This window comes from Littorina saxatilis, linkage group LG3 (genome assembly GCF_037325665.1).
Source record: "Littorina saxatilis isolate snail1 linkage group LG3, US_GU_Lsax_2.0, whole genome shotgun sequence".
Taxonomy (NCBI): domain Eukaryota; kingdom Metazoa; phylum Mollusca; class Gastropoda; order Littorinimorpha; family Littorinidae; genus Littorina; species Littorina saxatilis.
Window position 1 is genome coordinate 77,342,475 of NC_090247.1, and position 12,409 is coordinate 77,354,883.

Consider the following 12,409-nt stretch of genomic DNA (forward strand, 5'->3'; position numbering starts at 1 on the left):
TGTCTGGTCATTGTGTGCTGATGATTGGTTGTGTTGTATGTGCAGAGAACTGTCTGGTCATTTTGTGCTGATGATTGGTTGTGTTGTATGTATGTGCAGAGAACTGTCTGGTCATTGTGTGCTGATGATTGGTTGTGTTGTATGTGCAGAGAACTGTCTGGTCATTGTGTGCTGATGATTGGTTGTGTTGTATGTGCAGAGAACTGTCTGGTCATTGTGTGCTGATGATTGGTTGTGTTGTATGTGCAGAGAACTGTCTGGTCATTGTGTGCTGATGATTGGTTGTGTTGTATGTATGTGCAGAGAACTGTCTGGTCATTGTGTGCTGATGATTGGTTGTGTTGTATGTATGTACAGAGAACTGTCTGGTCATTGTGTGCTGATGATTGGTTGTGTTGTATGTATGTGCAGAGAACTGTCTGGTCATTGTGTGCTGATGATTGGTTGTGTTGTATGTATGTGTAGAGAACTGTCTGGTCATTGTGTGCTGATGATTGGTTGTGTTGTATGTATGTGTAGAGAACTGTCTGGTCATTGTGTGCTGATGATTGGTTGTGTTGTATGTATGTGCAGAGAACTGTCTGGTCATTGTGTGCTGATGATTGGTTGTGTTGTATGTATGTGCAGAGAACTGTCTGGTCATTGTGTGCTGATGATTGGTTGTGTTGTATGTATGTGTAGAGAACTGGCTGAGAGAGATGGCCCTGTGGTGCCCGGCGCTGGGCGTGATCGTGTACTACGGGTCACCGGAGGAGAGACGCGCCACCAGACATTCCATCATGTACGAGGGCCGGGAGAACTTCCACGTTCTCCTCACAACGTAAGTCAAGCTATTTGATAACTACATTGTCATGCAGTAGTGATGACGTCCACGTTCTCCTCACAACGTAAGTCAAGCTATTTGATAACTACATTGTCATGCAGTAGTGATGACGTCCACGTTCTCCTCACAACGTAAGTCAAGCTATTTGATAACTACATTGTCATGCAGTAGTGATGACGTCCACGTTCTCCTCACAACGTAAGTCAAGCTATTTGATAACTACATTGTCATGCAGTAGTGATGACGTCCACGTTCTCCTCACAACGTAAGTCAAGCTATTTGATAACTACATTGTCATGCAGTAGTGATGACGTCCACGTTCTCCTCACAACGTAAGTCAAGCTATTTGATAACTACATTGTCATGCAGTAGTGATGACGTCCACGTTCTCCTCACAACGTAAGTCAAGCTATTTGATAACTACATTGTCATGGAGTAGTGATGACGTCCACGTTCTCCTCACATTGTGAGTCAGGCTTCTTGATAACTACACTGCAACTTCACAGTTCTCCTCAGCTGTTCCTGGTTTTATTTATTGGTCAGTTATTTTTAAACTGTAACAAAGATCTGTTAAATGTTTTTGTTAATAGTAAGAAATGCTTGCACAAGTTGCTTTGAAGTGTTGTCTGACCAGCTTGTTGTTTGATTGTATCAAGTCATGGCTGACTTAACCATAATCTTGATTAAGCTACCGTCACACCTGTCTGTAACCACCTCTTAAGAGACAACCATAATCTTGATTAAGCTACCGTCACACCTGTCTGTAACCACCTCTTAAGGGCAGACCGGGTAGGCAAAATTAGTTATTTTTGGTCTCATACACCTTTTTGGGGTTGTTGCATTTTTCACACCTTTGAACATCCTGGAATGCATTCAATAATCTGCTTTTGTCATTTTAGACATGTATTCATGTAAATAAAACCATTTTCAAACCGATGTTTTGTTGTTTTTGTCTGTGTTTTATCCAAAAAATCGAAAAAATGGTCTACTTTGGATACTCCGTGCTGGTAAATGTGCGCACATGACATGACCCTTCGCTGTTCAAACTGTGTGGAAATTTCCGTTCTTCAAGATGACGTCATCACCGTTGGGGAATTTCCGTTGACATAGGCACAAAGAGAGAGAATCCGTTCCAACCGAAACCCCGGAATTAATATATGCAAATATATGTAGGTCAAAGGCATTTGGCGCAAGCGCAGTAGACAATTTATCAGTCCCCCGGTGTCAACAAATCCATGACTTTTTCACCGATTCAGCAGCATTTTTCAAAGTTTTGAGCTGCGGAGAACAACCCTAACATTGGAAATGTTCGGCATAGTGGCAAGAAATATCAGAGAAAGATGAACCAGCAGCAGCGAACAGTAGAAGGAAGTAACAACACTCCGAAATGAACCAACATGATCGAATTGAAGCAGACGACATTCTAAGATTCTTGACTCGACGAGGTGGGTTTTGCTTCTTTCTCTTTTCGATCTTGTTTGTTTGACAACGTGATTTATTGCACATTGTTATGTTGTTGTTGTTGTAAGAATGTGTTAGGGTTTGCAGGTAAATGATAAACAGTTTGTGTCTGAAGTATTTTGCGGGTTTCTTGATCCAATTTACTGACCATGCCGTTGCCGCACCCCCCCCCCCCCCCCCCCCCCCCTCGATCATCTCTGTGATATCGTCTTCACAACCCCTATTTTATTGGTCTTCGCTGGCCAGTCCTTGAGAGCTTACTATGGTGTAACATGTCATCATTATTCTTTGTCTGGGGTCAAACTGAGAAGCAGCATCTGAGCGATGTACGACTGACACAGTTTCTGTTTCTGGTCATTGACCGTAGGAAAATAAGTACCCTACTAGAGAGCGTTCTCTAATTCTAAAGGATTGGTTTACACCAGCATGGCTGACCAACCTATCATTGACAGCAATATTGTTGTCAAATCTTTTCCATTAACTAAGGAATAAAAAAAATAGATCCAATTTACTTCACCAAAGAAAAAAAAAGAGTTAAACTAAAGGACTGGGGATGCAACTCATCATCATGAATCAAAAGCATAAAGATCACCTGCAAACAGTGCTAGGTTTAGGAAATCTGAAAATGTATACACACACACAGAACACACACACACACACACACACACAAAACAGACAACAGACAAGAAACAAGCAAATACATAGCAAGTGTGATGAAATAAATTAATTTTAAAAGAAAAATATGAAAAGAAAGAAAGAAAGAAAGAAAATAATTCAGCTAGTTTCAGTATTAGTTCCTGTGTGTATGTGATTGTGTGGTTACTCAAATCCCATAGTAAACTTGACATGTAAATTTTGTGATAGGGGCCGGTATGTATATATATATGGGATAACCTTCTGTGAGGTTTAGTGTGTGACAGGGTGAGAATACTTTGATTTCTTTTGCTTTTTCGTGGCTGCTTTTATTTTCAATTATTTATCATTATATATATTAAAACATACACTTTTTTGTCATTAAGTTGTGTGTGTTTGGGTATTAATAAGTAGTGCAAATCCACATGTAATGAGTATGAGTCACTGTTAAATTAATGAATGTCTTTTGTGTGTGTGTGTGTGTGTGTGTGTGTTCGTCAACCGACATATGTGGGTACGAGCCGCTGAGGTGGTTGTAAGAAAACCCGCCTGGTTTAGTGGTTGGGGGCTGATTGGGATTTCTGATTTACCGGCCTAGCCAAAAAGTTGAGGTACACCCCATGTAACATGGTCATTTGCAAAATAAAGTACAAGCACTTGTTGACGTTTATATTGAGTCTTAAAATTTGCAGCTTATTACAAACAAAAACCATGGACAGTTGTATCAAATATTAAATCAGTGTTTGTGTATTTATTAGGTTGGAGCAAGGGGAGAGCCAGTCCTCCTGTGGTGGCAGCGAGGAGAAAGATTGACCTGATGGAAAAGTTTGCTAAACCGGAACTACCCTCCTCCACAGCAGAAACATCAGCTTTGCCATCTTCTGACCAACCATAAGAAGATACAGATACTTTGCCATCTTCTGACCCATCACAAGCAGATATGGATACTGGTACTGTGCAACGTCACTCCGCTGACATGTGTTGGGCTTTTGTCAACATTGATCAGCTCAATCTATTGCTGAAAGGTCTATATCCTGTACTGAATGCTTGTCTGATAGCAGTCTGATTATGAAAGAAGGTGATGCATCACCCCAAGGATTTGCACAGGCCCTGCATCTGGAGTGCATATGAGTGTCCATTCAAGTCTGCAGTTGTTTACTCTTCTCCCGGTGTTTGCAACGCTTCGGGTGGTAAAGTTGAATTTAAAATAATCCGCGTATGACCATGTTGGTACATGGAAAGGGACATTCAGCTTTACAGAAATGTGCTGCAGTGTTAGGATTGAGCACAGAAATACTGTAATTAAAATGTTGCAACTTTTGAATGGCTTGATAGCTTTGTTCCATTTGTGTATATATAATTATGTAATGTTGTTGATGATTTTGTGAAGCATCATTTCTATGCAATGGAATAAGAAATCAGTGCATCCGTTGGGTTTTTATGAGTCTGACAGTTTGGTTCTGATCAATATTTTCATATCAGCACAAACACAGATAATTGACTTTTTTAATGTTTTCATATGATTTTTTTTTAAATCAAAAAAATCTGATAATTTGATTATCAAATCATTTCCCCTTCATAGTTAAAGTGTTATTCTGGTTAAAAAAAACACCCCATTAATTCAAGCTCTACTGTGGTACTAGTTTACCGGGGTACTAGTGAGACTCTTTTACATGCTGTTTTCTCTACATGTAATTTGAGACAAAATGTGGTAATTAAAATGTTGTAACTTTTGAATGGCTAGATGGATTTGTTCCAATTTTGTATATGTTGTTTATGATTTGTGAAGCACCATTTCTGTGCATGGAATAAGAATACAGTGGATTCCTTGTGTTTTTATGAGTCCGACAGTTTCGTTTTGATTCATATCTGCACTAACATAGATGAGTTTTCAAATGATTTTTTAAAAAAAGTCTGGATAATTTGATCGTCAAATCATTTCCCCATCATAGTAAAGTGGTTATTCTTAGAAAAACATATCAATTCAGGCTGCACTGTGCTACTAGTTTGAGTTACTGGTTGGAATCTTTCAAATGCTGTTTTCTCTGAATGTAATTTTCAGACAAACATCTGTAATTAAAATGTTGCAACTTTTGAATGGCTTGATGGATTTGTTTCATTTTTGTTTATGTTGTTTATGATTTGTAAAGCGTCAGTTTTGTGTATGGAATAAGAGTTAAGTGCATTGGTTGGGTTTTTATGAGTCTGACAGTTTGGTTCTGATTCATGTTTTCATATCGGTACAAACAAAGATGGTTGTTTTCATATGATGTATATAAAAAAAATCCTGATAATTTGATTGTCAAATCCTTTTCCCTACATAGTAAAGTGGTCATTCTGATAAAAACATATGAATCCAGGGTGCACTGTGCTACTGGTTTTTTTATGTACTGGTTCAAATCTTTAAAATGCTGTTTTCTCTGAATGTAATTTTCAGACAAAACGCTACAATTAAAATGTTGCAACTTTTGAAAGGCTTGATGGATTTGTTCAGTTTTTGTATATGTTGTTTATGAGTTGTACAGCATCAGTTCTGTGTATGGAATAAGAGTTCAGTGCATTGGTTGGGTTTTTATGAGTCTGACAGTTAGGATCTCATGTATTTTTCTTATCAGAACTGAACCGGTAACTGAAAATGCTAAATTAAAATAATATATTGCTTAGAAATGCTTTTCGATACACAGAATTATTAAACACACACATATTGCTGCAAAGAAGAAAAATTGGATCAAAACATGCACTGGTTCACAAACTGCAACATTTTAAAAAAAGCACATTTTATAAGGTTTTTCTCACATTTTGGTGAATAAAACCCGCAAAAATTGCTTTTCACTCAAAATTTAAAATGGTTTCCCTTAATTAGGTTATTCTGCTTGCAAAAATCAAACAAGCAGCAAGCTGTTTCCAAAATAAAATAAAAAAGTGCTTGCCTACCCTGTCCCCCCTTAAGAGACAACCATAATCTTGATTAAGCTACCGTCACACCTGTCTGTAACCACCTCTTAAGAGACAACCATAATCTTGATTAAGCTACGTCACACCTGTCTGTAACCACCCCTTAAGAGACAACCATAATCTTGATTAAGCTACCGTCACACCTGTCTGTAACCACCCCTTAAGAGACAACCATAATCTTGATTAAGCTACCGTCACACCTGTCTGTAACCACCCCTTAAGAGACGGATGGAAAGAGGTTTTGATAGACAGGTGGTTGCTATGGTGAATTAATAGGAAACAAGTCGCGTAAGGCGAAATTACAACATTTAGTCAAGCTGTCGAACTCACAGAATGAAACTGAACGCACTGCATTTTTTTCAGCAAGACCGTATACTCGTAGCATCGTCAGTTCACCGCTCGTGGCAAAGGCAGTGAAATTGACAAGAAGAGCGGCGTAGTAGTTGCGCTGTGCTGCATAGCACGCTTTTCTGTACCTCTCTTCGTTTTAACTTTCTGAGCGTGTTTTTAATCCAAACATAGCTTATCTATATGTTTTTGGAATCAGGAACCGACAAGGAATAAGATGAAATTGTTTTTAAATCGATTTCGGACATTTTATTTTAATCATAATTTTTATATTTTTAATTTTCAGAGCTTGTTTTTAATCCGAATATAGCATATTTATATGTTTTTGGATTAGAAAATGATGAAGAATAAGATGAATGTAATTTTGGATTGTTTTATAAAAAAAATAATTTTAATTACAATTTTTAGATTTTTAATGACCAATTTTTAAGCCTCCAAGCTGAAATGCAATACCAAAGTCCGGCCTTTGTCGACGATTGCTTGGCCAAAATTTCAATCAAATTGATTGAAAAATGAGGGTGTGACAGTGCCGCCTCAACTTTTACAAAAAGCCGGATATGACATCAAAAACATTTATCGAAAAAATGATAAAAAATGTCTGGGGATATCATACCCAGGAACTCTCATGTAAAATTTCATAAAGATCGGTCGAGTAGTTTACTCTGAATTGCTCTACACACACACACGCACAGACAGACAGAGACACACACATACACACACACATACACCATGACCCTCGTCTCGATAAAAAGACGTGGGGATCCTGTGTGGTGGGCGTAATGGGCAGGCAGTTGGAGGGCTGGTAGGACTGTTTGTAAACATTGTGTTCCAGTTACAACATGGCCACAGGGGGGTGGAGGGCTGGTAGGACTGTTTGTAAACATCGTGTTCCAGTCACAACATGGCCACAAGGGGGTGGAGAGCCGGTAGGACTGTTTGTAAACATTGTGTTCCAGTTACAACATGGCCACAGGGGGGTGGAGGGCAGGTAGGACTGTTTGTAAACATTGTGTTCCAGTTACAACATGGCCACAGGGGGGGTGGAGGGCTGGTAGGACTGTTTGTAAACATTGTGTTCCAGTTACAACATGGCCACAGGGGGGTGGAGGGCTGGTAGGACTGTTTGTAAACATTGTGTTCCAGTTACAACATGGCCACAAGGGGGTGGAGGGCTGGTAGGACTGTTTGTAAACATTGTGTTCCAGTTACAACATGGCCACAAGGGGGTGGAGGGCTGGTAAGACTGTTTGTAAACATTGTGTTCCAGTTACAACATGGCCACAGGGGGGTGGAGGGCAGGTAGGACTGTTTGTAAACATTGTGTTCCAGTTACAACATGGCCACAGGGGGGGTGGAGGGCTGGTAGGACTGTTTGTAAACATTGTGTTCCAGTTACAACATGGCCACAGGGGGGTGGAGGGCTGGTAGGACTGTTTGTAAACATTGTGTTCCAGTTACAACATGGCCACAAGGGGGTGGAGAGCCGGTAGGACTGTTTGTAAACATTGTGTTCCAGTTACAACATGGCCACAAGGGGGTGGAGGGCTGGTAGGACTGTTTGTAAACATTGTGTTCCAGTTACAACATGGCCACAGGGGGGTGGAGGGCTGGTAGGACTGTTTGTAAACATTGTGTTCCAGTTACAACATGGCCACAGGGGGGTGGAGGGCTGGTAGGACTGTTTGTAAACATTGTGTTCCAGTTACAACATGGCCACAGGGGGGTGGAGGGCTGGTAGGACTGTTTGTAAACATTGTGTTCCAGTTACAACATGGCCACAAGGGGGTGGAGAGCCGGTAGGACTGTTTGTAAACATTGTGTTCCAGTTACAACATGGCCACAGGGGGGTGGAGGGCTGGTAGGACTGTTTGTAAACATTGTGTTCCAGTTACAACATGGCCACAGGGGGGTGGAGGGCTGGTAGGACTGTTTGTAAACATTGTGTTCCAGTTACAACATGGCCACAGGGGGGTGGAGGGCTGGTAGGACTGTTTGTAAACATTGTGTTCCAGTTACAACATGGCCACAGGGGGGTGGAGGGCTGGTAGGACTGTTTGTAAACATTGTGTTCCAGTCACAACATGGCCACAGGGGGGTGGAGGGCTGGTAGGACTGTTTGTAAACATTGTGTTCCAGTCACAACATGGCCACAGGGGGGTGGAGGGCTGGTAGGACTGTTTGTAAACATTGTGTTCCAGTGACAACATGGCCACAGGGGGGTGGAGGGCTGGTAGGACTGTTTGTAAACATTGTGTTCCAGTCACAACATGGCCACAGGGGGTATACAACATGGCCACAGGGGGGTGGAGGGCTGGTAGGACTGTTTGTAAACATTGTGTTCCAGTTACAACATGGCCACAGGGGGGTGGAGGGCTGGTAGGACTGTTTGTAAACATTGTGTTCCAGTCACAACATGGCCACAGGGGGGTATACAACATGGCCACATGGGGGTGGAGGGCTGGTAGGACTGTTTGTAAACATTGTGTTCCAGTTACAACATGGCCACAGGGGGGGGGGGGGGTGGAGGGCTGGTAGGACTGTTTGTAAACATTGTGTTCCAGTTACAACATGGCCACAGGGGGGTGGAGGGCAGGTAGGACTGTTTGTAAACATTGTGTTCCAGTTACAACATGGCCACAGGGGGGTGGAGGGCTGGTAGGACTGTTTGTAAACATTGTGTTCCAGTTACAACATGGCCACAAGGGGGTGGAGGGCTGGTAGGACTGTTTGTAAACATTGTGTTCCAGTTACAACATGGCCACAGGGGGGTGGAGGGCTGGTAGGACTGTTTGTAAACATTGTGTTCCAGTTACAACATGGCCACAGGGGGGTGGAGGGCTGGTAGGACTGTTTGTAAACATTGTGTTCCAGTTACAACATGGCCACAGGGGGGTGGAGGACCGGTCTCTCTTTAAGAAGTTCCAGTTTCACTGTGCGGTCTTTGACAATGTAAAAATTGTGTTCCAGTTACAACATGGCCACAGGGGGGCTGGAGAACGCGTCTCTCTTCAAGAAGTTCCAGTTTCACTGTGCGGTCTTTGACAATGTAAAAATTGTGTTCCAGTTACAACATGGCCACAGGGGGGCTGGAGAACGGGTCTCTCTTCAAGAAGTTCCAGTTTCACTGTGCAGTCTTTGACTAAATGTATACATTGTGTTCCAGGTACAACATGGCCACAGGGGGGGTGGAGGACCGGTCTCTCTTCAAGAAGTTCCAGTTTCACTACGCGGTCTTTGACGAGGGGCACATGCTGAAGAACATGTCTTCACTCCGATTCCAGAACCTCATGAAAATCTCTGTGAGTGGTAGTGTATCTATTTAATGTCAAGTATCGCCTGACGTAGAGGCTGAACAAACCTGTTAGATTTTATTTGAATTGACAGTGTGTGTCTATTCTCTTCTTCTTGGTTCTTGTCATATGTCTCTCCTTTGGAAAGAAGCACAACTTGAAACAGAAAATGTTAGAAAAAAAATCCACAGTTGTATGTTTTTGTGTGTGGTTCAAATAATGTAGGTACTCAGCAGTGACTTGAAAAAATAAATGAATAGATAGGCTGTATGACAGTATGTTCCAAAGTGTCACCTGTGGCAAAGTTTCTCAGGTTGATAAGTACTTGTACAAGTCTGTCCATGTTGTTGACGTCATCTAACAAATTATTCACATTATGAAACACCCGACCCCCTTCCCCCAAAAAACCAATAAAAACGACAACAGCAACCAAATTCACACACACACAGAACAGAAAGAAAGAATAAAGTGCCTGATGAGTCCTCAATTATCTATAACTTGGAAATGGAAGTACCTGTGACAAAAATGTCATTGGATGCATTGAAACGGTGGCAAAGTTGGAATGCATGCTCACGTTGATATTGTGTTTCACCAGACAGAACATACTGACGTTGATATTGTGTTTCACCAGACAGAACATACTGACGTTGATATTGTGTTTCACCAGACAGAACATACTGACGTTGATATTGTGTTTCACCAGACAGAACAAACTGACGTTGATATTGTGTTTCACCAGACAGAACATACTGACGTTGATATTGTGTTTCACCAGACAGAACAAACTGACGTTGATATTGTGTTTCACCAGACAGAACATACTGACGTTGATATTGTGTTTCACCAGACAGAACATACTCACGTTGATATTGTGTTTCAGCAGACAGAACAAACTGATGTTGATATTGTGTTTCACCAGACAGAACAAACTGATGTTGATATTGTGTTTCACCAGACAGAACATACTGACGTTGATATTGTGTTTCACCAGACAGAACAAACTGACGTTGATATTGTGTTTCACCAGACAGAACATACTGATGTTGATATTGTGTTTCACCAGACAGAACATACTGACGTTGATATTGTGTTTCACCAGACAGAACAAACTCACGTTGATATTGTGTTTCACCAGACAGAACATACTGATGTTGATATTGTGTTTCACCAGACAGAACATACTGACGTTGATATTGTGTTTCACCAGACAGAACATACTGACGTTGATATTGTGTTTCACCAGACAGAACATACTCACGTTGATATTGTGTTTCACCAGACAGAACATACTGACGTTGATATTGTGTTTCACCAGACAGAACATACTCACGTTGATATTGTGTTTCACCAGACAGAACAAACTGATGTTGATATTGTGTTTCACCAGACAGAACATACTCACGTTGATATTGTGTTTCACCAGACAGAACATACTGACGTTGATATTGTGTTTCACCAGACAGAACATACTGACGTTGATATTGTGTTTCACCGGACAGAACATACTGACGTTGATATTGTGTTTCACCAGACAGAACATACTGATGTTGATATTGTGTTTCACCAGACAGAACATACTGATGTTGATATTGTGTTTCACCAGACAGAACATACTGATGTTGATATTGTGCTTTAACCAGGCGGAGAGACGGCTGCTGCTGACGGGAACACCGCTACAGAACAACCTGCTGGAGCTGATGTCACTGCTGTGTTTCGTCATGCCTGATATCTTTCAGGGAAAAACAGAATCCCTCAAGAAAATGTTCTCCATGATTTCAGTGAGTCACTTTTATCCTACATTTTTATCAGATTTATATTATCAAACTGGTTTAATAATTGACAAATTCACTGATGCTTCTGTCAAAAGGAAGCTCAGTTCATATGAACTTGTGTGCAGCCAACATATCTACTGCATTTGAAATTATCTGTTCGCAATTTCAACTGTTTTAGGAATGGTAAGGAATTAATCTGTATTTGTGAGTAACTATGAGCAGTTGCTGTAGATCAAATGCTGATTTGGATATTTGCACTTGTGTGACATACCTAACGCTCTGTGTTTTTCTTCTGTGTGTTCAGAGGGGAGACAATGAACAAGGGAAGTATGAGAAGGAACGCATCGCACAGGCACAACGCATCATGCGGCCATTTGTGCTACGCAGGCTGAAGAAAGATGTGAGTGCACCCACTTTCCTCCCTTTGTCTGATATGCTCCTCTCATTGTTAGCTTTGTCTGATATGCTCCTCTCATTGTTAGCTTTGTCTGATATGCTCCTCGCATTGTTAGCTTTGTCTGATATGCTCCTCTCATTGTTAGCGATTGTCATGTGAGCTGCCAGGATGCCCACACATTGTTAGCGAATCGGAATGTCATGTGAGCTGCCAGGATGCCCACATTTCTCGCTTTGTCTGATATGCTCCACACAGTGTTAGCGATTGTCATGTGAGCTGCCAGGATGCCCACATTTCTCGCTTTGTCTGATATGCTCCACACATTGTTAGCGATTGTTATGCGAGCTGCCAGGATGCCCACATTTCTCGCTTTGTCTGATATGCTCCACACATTGTTAGCGATTGTTATGCGAGTTGCCAGGATGCCCACACAGGGTCCACCTTGAAAGTTGACTCCAGGGGAAATGATCTCATTGGGATGACATCATCACACAAGCCTAAACCATATTTCTCCAGACTTTATTTTGATCGTGTAAGTAAATTTACATCTGTTTCAGAACTGTTTCAGAACATAAACAGCCCTCTTTTATTGTTTAATTTTTTGTTGTTGTCAGAGGTCTTAAAATCATATACTCTTCCCCGCTCTCCAGGTGTTGACTCAGCTGCCGGCCAAGCAGGAGGAGGTGAAGTACTGCCCCCTGCTGCCCGCCCAGCAGGACCTGTACAACGG

General features: G+C 41.5%; 1 protein-coding gene and 2 long non-coding RNA genes across 4 annotated transcripts in view; 2 read left to right on the plus strand and 1 right to left on the minus strand.

The window, feature by feature from the left end:
- Positions 1–12,409, minus strand: part of LOC138963308 (uncharacterized) — a 304,793-nt gene that overhangs the window by 155,291 nt on the left and 137,093 nt on the right. The window lies entirely within an intron of this gene.
- The window catches only part of LOC138963303 (SWI/SNF-related matrix-associated actin-dependent regulator of chromatin subfamily A containing DEAD/H box 1B-like), a 59,938-nt gene that overhangs the window by 19,918 nt on the left and 27,611 nt on the right, over positions 1–12,409 (plus strand). For both annotated transcript variants that reach the window (XM_070335365.1, XM_070335366.1), the window contains exons 11-15: positions 682–820; positions 9,384–9,519; positions 11,151–11,288; positions 11,587–11,682; positions 12,330–12,409. The exon at positions 12,330–12,409 is cut by the window's right edge and continues 163 nt beyond it. In XM_070335365.1, the coding sequence (XP_070191466.1) occupies positions 682–820; positions 9,384–9,519; positions 11,151–11,288; positions 11,587–11,682; positions 12,330–12,409 (589 nt within the window). The remainder of the gene's footprint in view (positions 1–681; positions 821–9,383; positions 9,520–11,150; positions 11,289–11,586; positions 11,683–12,329) is intronic.
- On the plus strand, positions 1,767–5,391 carry LOC138963302 (uncharacterized). Its single transcript, XR_011454774.1, has 2 exons — positions 1,767–2,268; positions 3,676–5,391. It is a non-coding gene; the product is annotated as an uncharacterized lncRNA (long non-coding RNA).